Source organism: Anomaloglossus baeobatrachus, chromosome 3 (genome assembly GCF_048569485.1).
Source record: "Anomaloglossus baeobatrachus isolate aAnoBae1 chromosome 3, aAnoBae1.hap1, whole genome shotgun sequence".
NCBI classification, from domain to species: domain Eukaryota; kingdom Metazoa; phylum Chordata; class Amphibia; order Anura; family Aromobatidae; genus Anomaloglossus; species Anomaloglossus baeobatrachus.
The window spans coordinates 12,532,141-12,554,117 of record NC_134355.1 but is presented as its reverse complement, the minus strand read 5'-3'; the positions used below and the strand labels follow the sequence as shown (position 1 = coordinate 12,554,117).

General features: G+C 53.1%; 1 protein-coding gene across 4 annotated transcripts in view; it reads left to right on the top strand.

Annotated features, from left to right (window-relative positions):
• The window catches only part of KIF6 (kinesin family member 6), a 286,491-nt gene that overhangs the window by 101,360 nt on the left and 163,154 nt on the right, over window positions 1–21,977 (top strand). For 3 of the 4 annotated variants that reach the window (XM_075338997.1, XM_075338994.1, XM_075338995.1), the window contains exons 4-6: window positions 10,956–11,103; window positions 11,179–11,288; window positions 16,705–16,834. In XM_075338997.1, coding sequence (XP_075195112.1) covers window positions 10,956–11,103; window positions 11,179–11,288; window positions 16,705–16,834 — 388 coding nt within the window. Of the gene's footprint in view, window positions 1–10,955; window positions 11,104–11,178; window positions 11,289–15,004; window positions 15,122–16,704; window positions 16,835–21,977 lie in introns of all 4 variants that reach the window. The other variant, XM_075338993.1, reaches the window with a different exon arrangement.

Genomic DNA, 21,977 nt, shown 5'->3' with positions numbered 1-21,977 from the left:
TAGTGCACGTGTCCCGGAAGGTGGGTATAGATGCAAGGACAATAGTGCACGTGTCCCGGAAGCGGAGTATAGACGCAAGGTCAATAGTGCACGTGTCCCGGAAGGTGGGTATAAATGCAAGGACAATAGTGCACGTGTCCCGGAAGGTGGGTATAGATGCAAGGACAATAGTGCATGTGTCCCGGAAGGTAGGTGTAGACATGACAATAGTGCACGTGTCCTGGAAGCGGAGTATAGACGCAAGGACAATAGTGCACGTGTCCCGGAAGGTGAGTATAGACGCAAGGACAATAGTGCACGTGTCCCGGAAGGTGGGTATAGATGCAAGGACAATAGTGCACGTGTCCCGGAAGGTGGGTATAGACGCAAGGTCAATAGTGCACGTGTCCCGGAAGGTGGGTATAGATGCAACGACAATAGTGCACGTGTCCCGGAAGCGGAGTATAGACGCAAGGACAATAGTGTACGTGTCCCGGAAGGTGGGTATAGATGCAAGGACAATAGTGTACGTGTCCCGGAAGGTGGGTATAGATGCAAGGACAATAGTGCACGTGTCCCGGAAGCGGAGTATAGACGCAAGGTCAATAGTGCACGTGTCCCGGAAGGTGGGTATAGACGCAAGGAGAATAGTGCACGTGTCCCGGAAGGTGGGTATAGACGCAAGGACAATAGTGTACGTGTCCCAGAAGGTGGGTATAGATGCAAGGACAATAGTGCATGTGTCCCGGAAGGTAGGTGTAGACATGACAATAGTGCACGTGTCCTGGAAGCGGAGTATAGACGCAAGGACAATAGTGCACGTGTCCCGGAAGGTGAGTATAGACGCAAGGACAATAGTGCACGTGTCCCGGAAGGTGGGTATAGATGCAAGGACAATAGTGCACGTGTCCCGGAAGGTGGGTATAGACGCAAGGACAATAGTGCACGTGTCCCGGAAGGTGGGTATAGACGCAAGGTCAATAGTGCACGTGTCCCGGAAGGTGGGTATAGATGCAACGACAATAGTGCACGTGTCCCGGAAGGTGGGTATAGATGCAAGGACAATAGTGCACGTGTCCCGGAAGGTGGGTATAGATGCAAGGACAATAGTGCATGTGTCCCGGAAGGTAGGTGTAGACATGACAATAGTGCACGTGTCCTGGAAGCGGAGTATAGACGCAAGGACAATAGTGCACGTGTCCCGGAAGGTGAGTATAGACGCAAGGACAATAGTGCATGTGTCCCGGAAGGTGGGTATAGATGCAAGGACAATAGTGCACGTGTCCCGGAAGGTGGGTATAGACGCAAGGACAATAGTGCACGTGTCCCGGAAGAAACACAAAAACCTGAGCTGAAACAATGTTCAGTAAACATGCAACATTAAGCATGTGAATTGCAGCCTTAAGACTAGAAAAAACCAAGGAGAAAAATTGTATGAAAAATACCCTGAATATAAATAAATAAATTGCAAGTGCTTAATAACAGGGTACTTAGTGTATACATTTTTGCAAAAAGGTAAAAAGCTGTCTCACCTCGTCACGGTGTACCCATCTGAGACAGTCCCTAACCTACTGAAGTTAAAAACATTATCAATACCTGACTTGTGTCATGTCAGACTCCAATATGAATGGTGGCAAGTGGTTAGCTGTGTCCCAGATAAAATACACAGCAAAGTCCCGGAAGGTGGGTATAGACGCAAGGTCAATAGTGCACGTGTACCGGAAGGTGGGTATAGATGCAACGACAATAGTGCACGTGTCCCGGAAGGTGGGTATAGATGCAAGGACAATAGTGCACGTGTCCCGGAAGGTGGGTATAGACGCAAGGTCAATAGTGCACGTGTCCCGGAAGCGGAGTATAGACGCAAGGACAATAGTGCACGTGTCCCGGAAGGTGGGTATAGATGCAAGGACAATAGTGCACGTGTCCCGGGAGGTGGGTATAGATGCAAGGACAATAGTGCACGTGTCCCGGAAGCGGAGTATAGACGCAAGGTCAATAGTGCACGTGTCCCGGAAGGTGGGTATAGATGCAAGGACAATAGTGCATGTGTCCCGGAAGGTAGGTGTAGACATGACAATAGTGCACGTGTCCCGGAAGCGGAGTATAGACGCAAGGACAATAGTGCATGTGTCCCGGAAGGTAGGTATAGACGCAAGGACAATAGTGCACGTGTCCCGGAAGCGGAGTATAGACGCAATGACAATAGTGTACGTGTCCCGGAAGGTGGGTATAGATGCAAGGACAATAGTGTACGTGTCCCGGAAGGTGGGTATAGATGCAAGGACAATAGTGCACGTGTCCCGGAAGCGGAGTATAGACGCAAGGTCAATAGTGCACGTGTCCCGGAAGGTGGGTATAGACGCAAGGACAATAGTGCACGTGTCCCGGAAGGTGGGTATAGACGCAAGGACAATAGTGCACGTGTCCCGGAAGGTGGGTATAGACGCAAGGACAATAGTGCACGTGTCCCGGAAGGTGGGTATAGATGCAAGGACAATAGTGCACGTGTCCCGGAAGCGGAGTATAGACGCAAGGTCAATAGTGCACGTGTCCCGGGAGGTGGGTATAGATGCAAGGACAATAGTGCACGTGTCCCGGAAGGTGAGTATAGACGCAAGGACAATAGTGTACGTGTCCCGGAAGGTGGGTATAGACACAAGGACAATAGTGCACGTGTCCCGGAAGGTGGGTATAGATGCAAGGACAATAGTGCACGTGTCCCGGAAGGTGGGTATAGATGCAAGGACAATAGTGCACGTGTCCCGGAAGCGGAGTATAGACGCAAGGACAATAGTGCACGTGTCCCGGAAGGTGGGTATAGATGCAAGGACAATAGTGCACGTGTCCCGGAAGGTGGGTATAGATGCAAGGACAATAGTGCACGTGTCCCGGAAGGTGGGTATAGACGCAAGGTCAATAGTGCACGTGTCCCGGAAGCGGAGTATAGACGCAAGGACAATAGTGCACGTGTCCCGGAAGGTGGGTATAGATGCAAGGACAATAGTGCACGTGTCCCGGGAGGTGGGTATAGATGCAAGGACAATAGTGCACGTGTCCCGGAAGCGGAGTATAGACGCAAGGTCAATAGTGCACGTGTCCCGGAAGGTGGGTATAGATGCAAGGACAATAGTGCACGTGTCCCGGAAGGTGGGTATAGATGCAAGGACAATAGTGCATGTGTCCCGGAAGGTAGGTGTAGACATGACAATAGTGCACGTGTCCCGGAAGCGGAGTATAGACGCAAGGACAATAGTGCACGTGTCCCGGAAGGTAGGTATAGACGCAAGGACAATAGTGCACGTGTCCCGGAAGGTGGGTATAGATGCAAGGACAATAGTGCACGTGTCCCGGGAGGTGGGTATAGATGCAAGGACAATAGTGCACGTGTCCCGGAAGGTGAGTATAGACGCAAGGACAATAGTGTACGTGTCCCGGAAGGTGGGTATAGACACAAGGACAATAGTGCACGTGTCCCGGAAGGTGGGTATAGATGCAAGGACAATAGTGCACGTGTCCCGGAAGGTGGGTATAGATGCAAGGACAATAGTGCACGTGTCCCGGAAGCGGAGTATAGACGCAAGGACAATAGTGCACGTGTCCCGGAAGGTGGGTATAGATGCAAGGACAATAGTGCACGTGTCCCGGAAGGCAGGTGTAGACATGACGACAATAGTGCACGTGTCCCGAAAGGTGGGTATAGACGTAAGGACAATGGTGCACGTGTCCCGGAAGGTGGGTATAGATGCAAGGAGAATAGTGCATGTGTCCCGGAAGGTGGGTATAGACGCAAGGACAATAGTGCACGTGTCCCGGAAGGTGGGTATAGATGCAAGGACAATAGTGCACGTGTCCCGGAAGGTGGGTATAGATGCAAGGACAATAGTGCACGTGTCCCGGAAGCGGAGTATAGACGCAAGGACAATAGTGCACGTGTCCCGGAAGGTGGGTATAGATGCAAGGACAATAGTGCACGTGTCCCGGAAGGCAGGTGTAGACATGACGACAATAGTGCACGTGTCCCGAAAGGTGGGTATAGACGTAAGGACAATAGTGCACGTGTCCCGGAAGGTGGGTATAGATGCAAGGACAATAGTGCACGTGTCCTGGAAGGTGGGTATAGACGCAAGGACAATAGTGCACGTGTCCTGGAAGCGGGGTAAGACGGGATCATTCTCCCATATCACACAATCTACAGTGCGAGAGATGGATGAACAATCCAATAAGCATTTATTCCAAGCAAATCAAAATGGTCCATAACATAATCCACCACAGGGTAATTATTAGTCCATTATTAGGAAAATAAGTCCAGAAATATGAATATAATCCAATAAGCGATAAATGTCCAGGTCTCTGTGGGTAGCTGCAGCTTTTCCCTCAGAGGTTCAATCTTCTTCCTTCTCTTTTCAAGTTCTCAAACAGACTGACAAATCCCCCAGGTAAGCAGAGAGTTTAGGTGGATCCCAGGCCCCCTCCCCCAGACTTAGGGCCAGGAACACTACAGGGGGTGATTACCTACAGACAATACAATGCACACACAAGCAATACAAATAATGGACAGTGAACCACGTCTAAACATTTACCCACACAAAATGGTACATGACCCACAATATCCCACCATCACAGTGGGTATAGACGCATGGACAATAGGGCACGTGTCCCTGAAGCGGGGTGTAGATGTGACGACACTAGTGTACGTGTCCCGGAAGGTGGGTGTACACATGATGACAATAGTGCACGTGTCCCGGAAGGTGGGTGTACACATCATGACAATAGTGCACGTGTCCCGGAAGGTGGGTGTACACATGATGACAATAGTGCACGTTTTCCGGAAGGGGGTGTAGATGTGACGACAATAGAGCGTGTGTCTCGGAAGCGGGGTATAGATGTGACGACCGCAGACCACTTTCCTCCCGACAAAGGAGTGAGTGGTGCCTGACAGACCCCTTTTAGACGCAAGCATGGAAGTAAAAGTGGAGTAAAGACTGCACCGATATAAGGAACCAATAAGGGGATCGTCCCACCGATTCACGAGATTTTTTCTTCTGCAAATCTCCCCCCGAGGATATTCTGCAGCACTGTCACCCTTTGCACCACTGCTGACTTTCTCTGTAGCATGTTGGAACGTACCTTTAAGGTGGCCAATAAGTGAGGCCAGACCCGAGAGCCAGGACCTGAGATCCAAGAGCTGAGATCTGGGACCCGACACCCGAGAGCCGAGACCTGGGACCTGAGATCCAAGAGCGCGGCTCTGCTGCATTCAGGTGTTTTTTCATAAAAGGGGAAAGAGGATGGATCCGCTGTCAGACCCCTCTGGACGCGGCTTCTCTCCTCTGGATCGACCCCTGACTCTCCAACTGCCCGATCCTTTACCTCCCCGACATCATCTGTCCAGGAGAGTCAGACACCCCCGTACACATCAGAGGGCTGCTCGGTCCCTCGTGATTCTGCACGTTGCAGATCTGTAGGTGTTACGTGAAGATTGTGCCGCGGATTCCAAGCACTGCATAGTGTCGGCTGCAATACACACAATAGCGCTGGAGATCATTAAATCTACAGGAGGTTCTGGAAGATCTCGGGACCATTTTCCACCATTTTTCTTCCTCTCTTGTGTTTTCTGTTGCACGTGCTTCACTTGGTCTTCGCGATCCTTCCCGTGTGTTTTTCTTGGTGTTATTGATGTTGGCGCCATTTCCACTGGTTAATTACTTGTTTTCCTGTGTTTTGCACATCGACACTCATCCACCAGGAATTTTCTATTAATATCCCCGCGTTCCAGATGTCAGGTTTAATATCAGTGACCCGGCGTCTCGTGCTTGGACCTTATGACGTTCCTTGCCCGTTTTGCAGCCATAGTTGAGGTTTCCACTCATTCATCCACTTTCATAGCGCAGAGTTACGTCTCATTAGCATTAGTGGGACGGACGGCTGCAGCGCTGTTATTTTGTTTGTTTTTGAGTTTACGATGTAAATGAGAGGCCAGAGGACACATGGTGAGGACGGACCGGACGTGCGGCTGATTCCAGTGTATGTCCTTGTGATCGCAACTACTGCAGATACAGGAAGATGCGGTCACAACATTACATCCCGGCAGCTGTCACTTCCCTTATATTGCGGCGGAGCAGCTGTCACTTCCCTTATATTGCGGCGGAGCAGCTGTCGCTTCCCTTATATTGCGGCGGAGCAGCTGTCGCTTCCCTTATATTGCGGCGGAGCAGCTGTCGCTTCCCTTATATTGCGGTGGAGCAGCTGTCGCTTCCCTTATATTGCGGCGGAGCAGCTGTCGCTTCCCTTATATTGCGGCGGAGCAGCTGTCGCTTTCCTTATATTGCGGCGGAGCAGCTGTCGCTTCCCTTATATTCATAGTATCATAGTTTTTAAGGTTGAAGGGAGACTCTAAAGGCTACTTTACACACTGCGATATCGGTCCCGATATCGCTAGTGTGGGTACCCGCCCCCATCTGTTGCGCGACACGGGCATATCGCTGCTCGTGACGCACAACATCGCCCAGAGCCGTCACACATACCTGTCCAGCGACGTCGCTGTGACCGGCGAACTGCCTCCTTTCTAAGGGGGCGGTCCGTGCGGCGTCACAGCGACGTCACTGAAACGTCACTGAACCGCCGCCCAATAGCAGCGGAGGGGCGGAGATGAGCGGGACGTAACATCCCGCCCACCTCCTTCCTTCCTCATAGCGGCCGGGAGGCAGGTAGGGAGAGCTTCCTCGCTCTTGCGGCGTCACACGCAGCGATGTGTGCCGCCGCAGGAACGAGGAACAACCTCGTTACTGCTGCAGTAACGATAATTGAGAATGGACCCCCGTGTCGCCGATTAGCGATTTTGCATGGTTTTGCAACGATGCAAAATCGCTTATCTGTGTCACACGCAACGGCATCGCTAATGCGGCCGGATGTGCGTCACAAATTTCGTGACCCCAACGACTCCGCATTAGCGATGTCGCAGCGTGTAAAGCCCGCTTAAGTCCATCTAGTTCAACCCGTAGCCTAACATGTTGATCCAGAGGAAGGCAAAAAAAACCCCAATGTGGCAAATATAAGTTCCAATGGGGAAAAAACTTCCCTCCTTCGTCCACATCTGGCAATCAGACTAGTTCCCTGGATCAATACCCTGTCATAAAATCTAATATACATAACTGGTAATATTAAATTTTTCAAGAAAGGCGTCCAGGCTCTGCTTAATGTTAGTAGTGAATCACACATTACAACATCATGCGGCAGAGAGCTCCATAGTCTCACTGCTCGTACAGTAAAGAATCCTCGTCTGTGATTATGATTAAACCTTCTTTCCTCAAGACGTAGCGGATGCCCCCGTGTTCCAGTCGCAGGCCTAGGTGTAAAGAGATCTTTGGAAAGGTCTCTGTACTGTCCCCTCATATATTTATACATTGTGATTAGATCCCCCCTAAGCCTTCGTTTTTCCTGTCTTGGTATTGCAGCCCACCCATTCCTCTAATAATCTTGGTGGTCTTCTCTGCACCCTCTCCAGTTCAGCTATGTCCTTCTTATATATCGGTGAGCAGAATTGTACACAGTATATAAGTGCGGTCGCACTAGTGACTTGTACAGAGGTAGAACTATATTTTTTCATGAACACTTCTACCTCTTTTAATACATCCCATTATTTTATTAGCCCTGGCAGCAGCTGCCTGACACTGGCCACTAAAGTGAAGTTTACCATCCACCCATACACCCAAGTCTTTTCTGTGTCTGTTTTACCCAGTGTTCTACAATTAAGTACATAATCATAAATGTTATTTCCTCTACCCAAGTGCATGACCTTACATTTATCTACATTAAACTTCAATTGCCACTTCTCAGCCCAATCCTCCAATTTACATAAATCTCCCTGTAATATAAAATTATCTTCCTCTGTATTGATTACCCTGCAGAGTGGAGATATTGCGGCGGAGCAGCTGTCGCTTCCCTTATATAGCAGCGGAGCAGCTGTCGCTTCCCTTATATAGCGGCGGAGCAGCTGTCGCTTCCCTTATACTGCGGCGGAGCAGCTGTTGCTTCCCTTATATTGCGGCGGAGCAGCTGTCGCTTCCCTTATATTGCGGCGGAGCAGCTGTCGCTTCCCTTATATTGCGGCGGAGCAGCTGTCGCTTCCCTTATATTGCGGCGGAGCAGCTGTCGCTTCCCTTACACTGCGGCGGAGCAGCTGTCGCTTCCCTTATATTGCGGCGGAGCAGCTGTCGCTTCCCTTATATTACGGCGGAGCAGCTGTCGCTTCCCTTACACTGCGGCGGAGCAGCTGTCGCTTCCCTTATATTGCGGCGGAGCAGCTGTTGCTTCCCTTATATAGCGGCGGAGCAGCTGTCGCTTCCCTTCTATTGCGGCAGAGCAGCTGTCGCTTCCCTTATATTGCGGCGGAGCAGCTGTTGGCTGCTAGTTTGATCACTAATGTATTTATATCATTTATATATAGTATTAATGATTTGTACTCTTCACAGTACAGCTTTGTTTTCTGTCAGTGACGTACATTAGTGATGACCATGGGCGGACGGATGGGTCTGTACATTTTCAGCTTATGTCGCCCCTGCTCTGCTCCAGCTGGGATGGACCCGGTGACCCCGGAGCCGCTGCTGTAATTCCTGGTGTATAATTTCTATGTATATGATGTGTGGGCGGACGCGGATACATTTAGTCACATCTATGAATATATCCCGTTACTTATACAGAATTCGCCAGTTTCCCTACATAGCCGAGCCCACACAGCGCGCCCTGAGAGGATCGAGGATGAAGCCACCTGCCGCCTGCATCTGACATGTTATATAATGGGGTGACACTGAAGAAACACTGCCGTCCTCATGACAACACTTCTTGTCCTGAATTCTGCATTGTGTGAATCAGTACACATCAGTCCTCCAACGGCGGCCATATATCTCCGATAGCGGTCCACAAATCACTGTTCCTACAAATCCCCCCAAATGCACATGGGTGCCCGGCTCGCCACAACACAAGTGCGAAGAGGTGAATATTTGAAAGGATCGGACGCTCATCTAATGAGTGGCCATCTTTGGGGTCTGTCACATAAGGCCTACATGTGAAATACACCTCCAATATATTATCTAATATAAAGCTGTGTGTGTGTGTGTGTGTGTGTGTGTGTGTGTGTGTGTGTGTGCCTGCTAAAGGAATTCGCACAGACGCCTCATGTAACCCAGGGTGCATCATAGACTGTTTTGACAGGAAAATTTAACCCCGTGCTTTACAGTTACTCTCCAAAAAACCTGCCTCCATTAAAGTCAATGGAGCTGCAAGCTACAGGCCATTAATAGCAGCTGTGATTGGTTGCTATAGGAACAAAGGACATTCATAATATAAGAAGCTTATGTGTGAGGTAATATGATGTCGGTGGAGAGAGAGACAGAAAGAGACAGACAGGGAAAGAGATGGATAGAGAGAGACACAGAGACAGACAGTGGCACACAGGCAGACAGACACAGACGGGGAAAGAGACAGGCAGACAGAGAGACAGTTACTATCCCAGGCAACGCCGGGGTACTACAGCTAGTATAGAATATTAGTCATGCTGTGGTTATTTTGCTTGTTTTTATTGGAATGAGCTTATGGTAAATTCAGACTAAATGCAGCAAAACCACAAAGGATCCAACATCTGGTCATCACCAAGAATGGCTTCCAATGACCGGTCGCCATTTGTGGAATCGCCGGCCTTCAAGAAGTGTCTGTGACCATCAGGGTGGTGTGCAGGGTCAGGGTTGGTGCATGGCCCCATACAGTGCTGAGCCTTTCCCACAGCTGTTCCTGGCCAGAGAAGCCACAGTCTGTCATTGCTCTAAGATATGAAGGTCGGCAAATCTGGAAAATTGCTAGAACCTTAAAGGTTCTTAAGTGCAGTCATGAAAAACACCAATTGCTATGATGAAATTGGTTTTCACGAGGACCATCCCAGAAAAGGAAAACCAAAAATGACTTCTGCTGCAGAGGATAAGTTCATCAGAGTAACCAGCCTCAGAAACCACAAATTGGCAGCACCTTTCATAACAGTCCTGATAAATGATGCACAGACATTAAGTAGCAGACATGTCCACATCACAGGACACTGCAAAAAGCAGGTACCTCATGGTTGAAATATTGCAAAAAAGCCACCACCGAGGAAATCAAATAAGAAGAAAATTGTTTAGGCCAAGAAACACAAGGACCGGACATTAGATCAGTGGAAATCTGTATGAGGGGGGTGTGATTTTGGAGGGGGTCTCTGCTGATGACGCTGGTGGGGATTTATTTCGAATACAAGGCACGTACACATCATGGTGGTTACCACAGCGTTCTGCATTGGCCGCCGTTCCATCAGGCCTGTACTCGGTATGCAAATGATGGTCCAATTAACAGGACAATGACCCAAAACCCCTCCCAGGAGCGGGATGGAGGCTGCATCAGATGACCCGGCCGCCGCAGTCACCGACCTCAGCCCCAAGGATAAGGTGGACGCAGAATAAAGGTAAAGCAGCCGTCCAGCTCCGCTCCTCGGGGAAATCCTTCACGGCTGCTGGAAGTGAAGCTGCAAGTGACGACCTGATGAATCTGCAGAGAGGAACCGGGGGGTGTACGGCTGTCACCGGAATAACGGGGGCACCGGGAGCAATGTGCAATGCAACACATTCTGGTTTATGTCACGAGTGTTCCTTTACTCCTTATCTCCCATAGGTGGGTCACTCTAGGTTTTGCTGCCTTCAGTCTGAATTTACAATGTGCACTTCAGTAAAATCAGGGAAAACCATTGCATGATCAGGGGGGGGTCCAAATTTTGATGGGTCTTGCTTTTTTTTTTTTATGCAGCCAAATAGGTAAACACAGGTTGATGGTGCCCTGTGGGTATGTTTGGCGTGTGCACTGTTGTAATTGTCTCCTAATATGTTATGACCGTTGTTATCGATGGTGACTCTTTGATATGGTGATGGGATTCATGTCCCGCATTCTCTCCCCTGCAGTGTACTCAGCGGCTATAATGGCACCATATTCGCCTATGGTCAAACCGGCAGCGGCAAAACCTTCACCATCACCGGAGGAGCCGAGCGATACAGCGACCGAGGGATCATCCCCAGGACCTTGTCCTATATATTCGAGGAGCTGCAGAAGGTGAGATCTGGTGTCGGGTAACGTTACTGGTCTGTCCGGACCGGGGTGATACGTCTGGTTTTATATTCTCTCCAGGATGGTGCTAAAGTCTACACGGTGCACATCTCCTACCTGGAGATCTACAATGAGTGCGGCTACGACCTGCTGGACCCCAAACATGAGGCCTCCAAGCTGGAAGACCTCCCGTAAGTCAGAGCCCACCAGATGACTAGTGATAATGGTTTTATGCAGTCGTATCAATTTAGCGGGTGGAGGGAAGGCCGAAACCAAGACACGGACCCAACATCCAAGTATTCTACATTGATCTGCGGCGGCTAAGCAGAATTTGGCAAAATTGTACACTGGGTTCTACATTGTGATCAACGTGTATACTGCCCTGCCCCCGAGGATGCCCTCCCCTCTAACAATGCCACTCACCACATCATACCCTTGAGACTGCCCCCACCTCTAACAATGCCAATCACCACATCATACCCCTGAGGCTGCCCCCACCTCTAACTATGCCAATCACCACATCATCCCCCCGAGGCTGCCCCCACCTCTAACAATGCCAATCACCACATCATCCCCCCGAGGATGCCCAGCTACAATGGTCGTTACTCAAACACCACGTGGTCCTACAGGTTGCTGCTTGAGGCTTTAGCTAAGGACGGGAGTTTAAGATCCGTTCCCTTAGTATTGTCGCTGCTCCATCACTCGGACCATGGGCTTCTCCTGGATGAATGATTGCAGCTGTTATTACAGACCCTCTCCAGGGTGGGTGGTCCCACCTACGATGATTGGAGATGTGCAGAGCCTTCACACGGCGACTGACAATCACACGGGTAGGTACAAGTGGAGGAAAATTTGCTTGCAGATTTTGCAACAAATCCACAGTGGAATCCCAATATGTATCGCCCTCCACAATGACCCAAGTGACTCCACAGCACAGATGAGCGGACGGTGGATTTAGGAATCCTCACTGCAGCTTCCTTTTAAAGATCTTTTTTTTTTTTTCCAGATCTTGTGTGGATCACTGCGATCCATATGCCAAAACCAATACACCTGTAATAGAAATTGGATTTTGCTGATTGATCGTCTCTTCGATTGCATTAGTGGCCAGGTCCTCTCCTTGATGATTGGTCCTTTGGACGGGTCCTCTCCTGGATAATTGGTCACTGGGACAGGTCCTTTACTGGTTGATTGGTCCTTGGGACGGGTCCTCTCCTGGATGACTGCTCCTTGGGACGAGTCCTCTCCTGGATGACTGCTCCTTGGGACGGGTCCTCTCCTGGATGACTGCTCCTTGGGACGGGTCCTCTCCTGGATGACTGCTCCTTGGGACGGGTCCTCTCCTGGATGACTGCTCCTTGGGACGGGTCCTCTCCTGGATGACTGCTCCTTGGGACGGGTCCTCTCCTGGATGACTGGTTCTTGGGACGGGTCCTCTCCTTTATGATTGGTCGCTGGGACGGGTCCTCTCCTGGATGATTGGTCGCTGGGACGAGTCCTCTCCTGGATGATTGGTCGCTGGGACGGGTCCTCTCCTGGATGATTGGTCGCTGGGACGGGTCCTCTCCTGGATGATTGGTCGCTGGGACGGGTCCTCTCCTGGATGATTGGTCGCTGGGACGGGTCCTCTCCTGGATGATTGGTCGCTGGGACGGGTCCTCTCCTGGATGATTGGTCGCTGGGACGGGTCCTCTCCTGGATGATTGGTCGCTGGGACGGGGTCCTCTGCTGGATGATTGGTCGCTGGGACGGGGTCCTCTGCTGGATGATTGGTCGCTGGGACGGGTCCTCTCCTGGATGATTGGTCGCTGGGACGGGTCCTCTCCTGGATGATTGGTCGCTGGGACGGGTCCTCTCCTGGATGATTGGTCGCTGGGACGGGTCCTCTCCTGGATGATTGGTCGCTGGGACGGGTCCTCTGCTGGATGTTTGGTCGCTGGGACGGGTCCTCTCCTGGATGATTGGTCGCTGGGACGCGTCCTCTCCTGGATGATTGGTCGCTGGGACGGGTCCTCTCCTGGATGATTAGTCGCTGGGACGGGTCCTCTCCTGGATGATTGGTCGCTGGGACAGGTCCTCTGCTGGATGATTGGTCGCTGGGACGGGTCCTCTCCTGGATGATTGGTCGCTGGGACGCGTCCTCTCCTGGATGATTGGTCGCTGGGACGGGTCCTCTCCTGGATGATTGGTCGCTGGGATGGGTCTTCTCCTGGATGATTGGTCGCTGGGATGGGTCCTCTCCTGGATGATTGGTCGCTGGGATGGGTCCTCTCCTGGATGATTGGTCGCTGGGACGAGTCCTCTCCTGGATGATTGATTGCTGGGACGGGTCCTCTCCTGGATGATTGGTCGCTGGGACGCATCCTCTCCTGGATGATTGGTCGCTGGGACGGGTCCTCTCCTGGATGATTGGTCGCTGGGATGGGTCTTCTCCTGGATGATTGGTCGCTGGGATGGGTCCTCTCCTGGATGATTGGTCGTTGTAAATCTGTTTCCTCTTTTCTTTGGGGTGTTTTTTCTATTGGAAGAAATTTTGGGGGTTCTTTTTACACTCCAGCAGTGGATAGAGGGGGTAGCGATGGGTCAGACCCTTCTGTGTCGCCTTCCAGCTTATTTACACATCGCAGGGTTTTTTAATAGTGCAGTGTTTTTACTGAGTTATCAAAAAACTGCGACTAATAATGCGACACCATCAGTTAATGTGAAGCACCCCTTAATGTCGGCCGTACCCCGGGGCTGCCCCTGCACCTGTCCAGGCTGCTCAATGCAATACACAGGATCGCCAGAACTAATGGGATCGGGTCGGAGTCTGATCTTCACAAAGCCCGGATGACTGTCAGCATATCCTCCGGCTCCGGCTGATTCCCGCCTTCGCGCAGTGTCCGGTTACCGGTAAATTACAGACAGACGTCCTATATTTATCAGCGTTTGGCTGCAGATGCTTCACCGCTGGTCAGAACATCGCTATTCTGGGGAAAAAACACCCATTCCTGTAAAGTCTGTAATCGTCACGGTTATGTAAATGAATGGACCAGAATCAAAGTTATTTATTTACTTGTTACAGTTCACGTGTCGTCATCGCACAGGAATGATGGAGTCTCACAATAGAAACGCTTCAAATGGTCCTCTCGTGTCTGACTGTAGGAAGGGTCCTGTCCTGTCTGACTGTAGGAAGGGTCTTCTCCTGTCTGACTGTAGGAAGGGTCCTCTCCTGTCTGACTGTAGGAAGGGTCCTCTCCTGTCTGACTGTAGGAAGGGTCCTCTCCGGTCTGACTGTAGGAAGGGTCTTCTCTGGTCTGACTGTAGGAAGGGTCTTCTCCTGTCTGACTGTTGGAAGGGTCCTCTCCTGTCTGACTGTAGGAAGGGTCTTCTCCTGTCTGACTGTAGGAAGGGTCTTCTCCTGTCTGACTGTAGGAAGGGTCTTCTCCTGTCTGACTGTAGGAAGGGTCCCCTCCGGTCTGACTGTAGGAAGGGTCCTCTCCTGTATGACTGTAGGAAGAGGTCGTCTCCTGTCTGACTGTAGGAACAGTTCCTCTGCGGGCAGACTGTGGGCGGAGGCAGTCTCCTCTGTGGGCGGAGGCAGTCTCCTCTGTGGGCGGAGGCAGTCTCCTCTGTGGGCGGAGGCAGTCTCCTCTGTGGGCGGAGGCAGTCTCCTCTGTGGGCGGAGGCAGTCTCCTCTGAGGGCGGAGGCAGTCTCCTCTGCGGGCGGAGGCAGTCTCCTCTGCGGGCGGAGGCAGTCTCCTCTGCGGGCGGAGGCAGTCTCCTCTGCGGGCGGAGGCAGTCTCCTCTGCGGGCGGAGGCAGTCTCCTCTGGGGGCGGAGGCAGTCTCCTCTGGGGGCGGAGGCAGTCTCCTCGCGGGCGGACTGTGTCTTTAGTGACTTTTTTAAGCTGTGTTTTACTCTTTTGCCAGTGTTAGATCGAGCTCCTACATTAATAAGATCAAAATGAACTATTTCAACCAAGATGATTGTTCTCTGCGGACGATAACAAGACGGCGATCGCTTAATCAGAAGTCGCCGAGGTCCAGGTTGATCATTTTTATCTAATTATCACTAGTTCACAAAGAATGAGCCCAGAATATTCCAGAATGTTCCCTCCCCCGTGATTGGAGCTGTGTGGCCAGTGTGGATTGCTGCGTGATCACCCACCTGTCACCCACCAGCGCTCCTCCGTGTAATGTCGCAGGCTCCTACCTGCCGCTGTCACCCGCCAGTGCTCCTCCGTGTAATGTCGCGGGCTCCTACCTGCCACTGTCACCCACCAGCGCTCCTCCGTGTAATGTCGCGGGCTCCTACCTGCCGCTGTCACCCACCAGCGCTCCTCCGTGTAATGTCGCAGGCTCCTACCTGCCGCTGTCACCCGCCAGTGCTCCTCCGTGTAATGTCGCGGGCTCCTACCTGCCACTGTCACCCGCCAGCGCTCCTCCGTGTAGTGTCGCGGGCTCCTACCTGCCGCTGTCACCCACCAGCGTTCCTCCGTGTAGTGTCGCGGGCTCCTACCTGCCGCTGTCACCCGCCAGCGCTCCTCCGTGTAGTGTCGCGGGCTCCTACCTGCTGCTGTCACCCGCCAGCGCTCCTCCGTGTAATGTCGCGGGCTCCTACCTGCCACTGTCACCCGTCAGCGCTCCTCCGTGTAATGTCGCGGGCTCCTACCTGCCGCTGTCACCCGCCAGCGCTCCTCTGTGTAATGTTGCGGGCTCCTACCTGCCGCTGTCACCCGCCAGCGTTCCTCCGTGTAACGTCGCGGGCTCCTACCTGCCGCTGTCACCCGCCAGCGCTCCTCTGTGTAATGTTGCGGGCTCCTACCTGCCGCTGTCACCCGCCAGCGTTCCTCCGTGTAATGTCGCGGGCTCCTCACTGCACCATGCACCTTAGAGGAATCCCATGGGGGGCACGTCTGCTTCCAGGGCACAATTCCAGCTGCTGCCAGGAGTAGTTACTGAGGACAAGGCTGCGTATAACTAGTGCAGGAGTGTGGAGACCCCCCGGGAGCAGCGTCCACAGCAGCACAGAGTATGTCAGATATATGTGTACTCCTCTTACAGGCATAGTGACAGTCAGGACTTCTCATCTGTATAAAATGTTTGGAAACCAACCACCTGCCGCTAAATACGACCGCCAGATCCGCTGATTACCGCTCTCACCGCCCCGACCACGAGGAAAACAAAAATAGGCTCGCCTGAGTAGGAAATGATTACCGCCCTCGACAATTGGCCCTGTAACTGTTTATTTAGAAATCCGATGCCAATCTCCACCAGCGTGCCACAAAGCAGATGTTTATATTCCTCGTCTGCAGCTATTTCCACGGACGCGGTATTGTGACCTGTAGGGGCCGACCGGGGCAGCCATTGTGGAAACGCCGAAATCGCCCTCTGCATTAAGAACGTCCACGCTGATGGCGGTTGTATATCAGTCTCTGGGAAAGCTGGGTGCCCGGACGTAGGTCTGTTCTCCATGTGTCAGCCACGTGGGGCGTATTCTGTGGAGGTGCCACGGAGGCCCCGGGGGGGAAATGCCCCTAAATTTACCCATGAAGTATTCCAATGTAGTGATTGAGCAGAGACCTGAATATCCGCGTCCAATGCACTAATGTGTTCTGATTTGTGGCCAGGAAGGTGACCATCATGGAGGATCCGGAGCAGAACATCCACCTGAAGAACCTGTCCCTGCAGCCGGCCTCCACCGAAGAGGACGCCCTCAACCTGCTGTTCCTGGGGGACACCAACCGCATGATAGCCGAGGTGAGAGGGGGGCACCCTGCGGAGGCAGACGGACCCCGTACAGGAACGCTGGGGAACGGAGCCGCCAGAACTGCAGATGTGGGCTCTCCGGTTCTGGTCACTTACACCCGATCCCGCGTGCTCAGATGTGTGATCTGCTGATTACCTGGAGCCGAGCTGACACAAAGCGCGAAGCTGCAGCTGCATCCCCCTCCTCCCTGTATATTGTGAACATTGAGGTCTTGCACTAGAGGACTATGGGAGGAGGGGGATTGCACCGGACCCTCAGTGTTGGATCCACCTGCATGTGTCCAGTGTTTATGGCCGGCATTCGATAATAGGGAAGGATTGGGGGCTTCTTTCCTATGTATCGGGGGCTGCATGGACAGAAGGGGGGATGTTATATGACATGTGGGAGCCTCGCTGATGATAACCCCCCCATCCGCAGCCGCTGACCCTCATCACTTCATCAACAGTTTTCATTTATGGCCCAACCCTACTAAGAGCAAAGACGTTTCCCATAAATCTGCCGCCCCCGATCACTACCACGTGTGCAGCGTCCTGGAAGGTTTGGTGTAAAAGTGAGAGGTGGATTGAACTCTGCGCGCAGGAGACCACGGAGGAGACCACGGGGGAGACCACGGGGGAGACCACAGGGGGGAGACCACGAGGGAGACTACAGGGGAGACCACGAGGGAGACTACAGGGGAGACCACGAGGGAGACTACAGGGGAGACCATGGGGGGCGCTGAGGGCTCCTCCATCCGGCACGGCCTGCCTCATTGTTTTCCTCCTCTGTACGTCTGTGTGTACGTCTTACATTGTGCAGCTTCGGGTGTGACTGGAGTATAACCCATGATGTCATCTGGGTTCAGAACTAGTGGAGATTTTGGGCAGGATCCATCATCTCACAAAATTCAGGAAGTGTCCCCCGTCTTCAGTGGAAGCGCAGCGCTCGGCTTTTCCTGACTGCCCTATAGATGGTGAATGGAGCGGAGGTGCACATAACCGCCGCCATCACTCACACGCCGCCAGCACCGCCGCCGTCACTCACACGCCACCAGCACCGCCGCCATCACTCACACGCCACCAGCACCGCCGCCATCACTCACACGCCACCAGCACCGCCGCCATCACTCACACACCGCCAGCACCGCCGCCGTCACTCACACGCCACCAGCACCGCCGCCATCACTCACACACCGCCAGCACCGCCGCCGTCACTCACACGCTGCCAGCACCGCCGCCATCACTCACACACCACCAGCACCGCCGCCATCACTCACACGCCACCAGCACCGCCGCCATCACTCACACACCACCAGCACCGCCGCCATCACTCACACGCCACCAGCACCGCCGCCATCACTCACACACCACCAGCACCGCCGCCATCACTCACACGCCACCAGCACCGCCGCCATCACTCACACACCACCAGCACCGCCGCCATCACTCACACGCCACCAGCACCGCCGCCATCACTCACACACCGCCAGCACCGCCGCCGTCACTCACACGCCACCAGCACCGCCGCCGTCACTCACACGCCACCAGCACCGCCGCCATCACTCACACGCCGCCAGCACCGCCGCCGTCACTCACACGCCACCAGCACCGCCGCCATCACTCACACACCGCCGCCATCACTCACACACCGCCAGCACCGCCGCTGTCACTCACACGCCACCAGCACCGCCGCCATCACTCACACACCGCCGCCATCACTCACACGCCGCCAGCACCGCCGCCGTCACTCACACGCCACCAGCACCGCCGCCATCACTCACACACCGCCGCCATCACTCACACGCTGCCAGCACCGCCGCCGTCACTCACACGCCTCCAGCACCGCCGCCATCACTCACGCACCGCCGCCATCACTCACACACCGCCAGCACCGCTGCCATCACTCACACGCTGCCAGCACCGCCGCCATCACTCACACGCTGCCAGCACCGCCGCCATCACTCACACGCCGCCAGCACCGCCGCCATCACTCACACGCCGCCAGCACCGCCGCCGTCACTCACACGCCACCAGCACCGCCGCCATCACTCACACACCGCCACTGCCGTCACTCATGCCGTCTGCGCCGTTGACTTTTTCCTCTTTCCGCGGTTCTGGATCCGGGGATGATGCATAGACGAGGTTCTGCAGCATCTTCTCCGGGATTTCCCTGGCAGCGGGTGACGCCGTGTTGTCAGCCACAGCAGGTTTCTCACCACAGCTTTAGCGGACAAGCATCGTCCATCACCAGCGTAATGTCTACCAAATGTGAAGCCCCGAGCGGCGGCTCTTTCCCACGTACGAGGAGTGATCCGCGCTGTGGACCAGACCCGGCCAATAACTGCAGGAGTCATCCTCCGCTCATCATCTCCCCGGATCAGCCAGTAATGGAACACATCATCTCACCAGCCGAGGTCACCATTCTCATCAGCCCCAAGTATCCGCTCACACCGCGGACAGCACCGGCGCTCATGTTATCTTTTCTTTACATTTAGTTACTGACTTTTATGTCCCTTGCCTGTCATGTCATCAAATAGTCAGGAGGCTGCCGGCACCTCAGAATATGTCTCTCCTGAAATCCTCTGTGCTGCTGGGGGACCCTAATTGTTCCAGGATCTAAATTACTATCTCTGATCTCCTTCTTGTCTCTATTATTTACGCTGCCCCTGTCACAGGAGGGGACAAGATCAGCACTACTGTCCTGAAATCCTCTGTGCTGCTGGGTCCTGCTCCTTCCTCTATGTATCTCTGTTAGCTCCTATTAGATCAGCGCTCTCCTCTCCTGAAATACTCTGTGCTGCTGGGACCTGCCCCTTCCTCTATGTATCTCTGTGACCTCCTATAAGATCAGTGCTCTCCTCTCCTGAAATACTCTGTGCTGCTGGGTCCTGCTCATTCCTCTATGTATCTCTGTAACCTCCTATAAGATCAGCACTCTCCTCTCCTGAAATCCTCTGTGCTGCTGGGACCTGCCCCTTCCTCTATGTATCTCTGTGACCTCCTATAAGATCAGTGCTCTCCTCTCCTGAAATACTCTGTGCTGCTGGGTCCTGCTCATTCCTCTATGTATCTCTGTAACCTCCTATAAGATCAGTGCTCTCCTCTCCTGAAATACTCTGTGCTGCTGGGTCCTGCTCCTTCCTCTATGTATCTCTGTGTCCTCCTATAAGATCAGTGCTCTCCTCTCCTGAAATACTCTGTGCTGCTGGGTCCTGCTCCTTCCTCTATGTATCTCTGTGACCTCCTATAAGATCAGTGCTCTCTTCTCCTGAAATACTCTGTGCTGCTGGGACCTGCTCCTTCCTCTATGTATCTCTGTGACCTCCTATAAGATCAGTGCTCTCCTCTCCTGAAATACTCTGTGCTGCTGGGTCCTGCTCCTTCCTCTATGTATCTCTGTGACCTCCTATAAGATCAGTGCTCTCCTCTCCTGAAATACTCTGTGCTGCTGGGTCCTGCTCCTTCCTCTATGTATCTCTGTGACCTCCTATAAGATCAGTGCTCTCCTCTCCTGAAATACTCTGTGCTGCTGGGTCCTGCTCCTTCCTCTATGTATCTCTGTGACCTCCTATAAGATCAGTGCTCTCCTCTCCTGAAATACTCTGTGCTGCTGGGTCCTGCTCCTTCCTCTATGTATCTCTGTGACCTCCTATAAGATCAGTGCTCTCCTCTCCTGAAATCCTCTGTGCTGCTGGGTCCTGCTCCTTCCTCTGTATCTCTATGACCTCCTATAAGATCAGTGCTCTCCTCTCCTGAAATACTCTGTGCTGCTGGGTCCTGCTCCTTCCTCTATGTATCTCTGTGACCTCCTATAAGATCAGTGTTTTCCTCTCCTAAAATACTTTGTGCTGCTGGGTCCTGCTCCTTCCTCTATGTATCTCTGTGACCTCCTATAAGATCAGTCTCTCCTCTCCTGAAATACTCTGTGCTGCTGGGACCTGCTCCTTCCTCTATGTATCTCTGTGACCTCCTATAAGATCAGTTTCTCCTCTCCTGAAATACTCTGTGCTGCTGGGTCCTGCTCCTTCCTCGGTATCTCTATGACCTCCTATAAGATCAGCGCTCTCCTTTCCTGAAATACTCTGTGCTGCTGGGATCTGCTCCTTCCTCTATGTATCTCTGTGTCCTCCTATAAGATCAGTGCTCTCCTCTCCTGAAATACTCTGTGCTGCTGGGACCTGCTCCTTCCTCTGTATCTCTGTGTCCTCCTATAAGAACAGTGCTCTCCTCTCCTGAAATACTCTGTGCTGCTTCTTCCCTTTCACTCTGGCACATTGTCTCTGTTCTCGCAGTTTGTGTAATGATATCGGTGGATGAAGATGATTCATTGTCCTCTTCTCTGGGGAGCGCCCCTTGCTCTTGTCCTGTTCTCTGGGGGACTCCTTGTCCTCTTCTCTGGTGGGACTCCTTGTCCTCTTCTCTGGGGGGGACTCCTTGTCCTCTTCTCTGGGGGACTCCTTGTCCTCTTCTCTGGGGGACTCCTTGTCCTCTTCTCTGGGGGACTCCTTGTCCTCTTCTCTGGTGGGACTCCTTGTCCTCTTCTCTGGGGGGACTCCTTGTCCTCTTCTCTGGGGGGACTCCTTGTCCTCTTCTCTGGGGGGACTCCTTGTCCTCTTCTCTGGGGGGACTCCTTGTCCTCTTCTCTGGGGGGACTCCTTGTCCTCTTCTCTGGGGGGGCTCCTTGTCCTCTTCTCTGGGGGGGCTCCTTGTCCTCTTCTCTGGGGGGCTCCTTGTCCTCTTCTCTGGGGGGCTCCTTGTCCTCTTTTCTGGGGGGCGCCTTGTCCTCTTTTCTGGGGGGCGCCTTGTCCTCTTTTCTGGGGGGCGCCTTGTCCTCTTTTCTGGGGGGCGCCTAGTCCTCTTTTCTGGGGGGCTCCTTGTCCTCTTTTCTGGGGGGCGCCTTGTCCTCTTTTCTGGGGGGCGCCTTGTCCTCTTTTCTGGGGGGCTCCTTGTCCTCTTTTCTGGGGGGCGCCTTGTCCTCTTTTCTGGGGGGCGCCTTGTCCTCTTTTCTGGGGGGCGCCTTGTCCTCTTTTCTGGGGGGCGCCTTGTCCTCTTTTCTGGGGGGCGCCTTGTCCTCTTTTCTGGGGGGCGCCTTGTCCTCTTGTCTTCTTCTCTGGGGGGACTCCTTGTCCTCTTCTCTGGGGAGCACCCCTTGCTC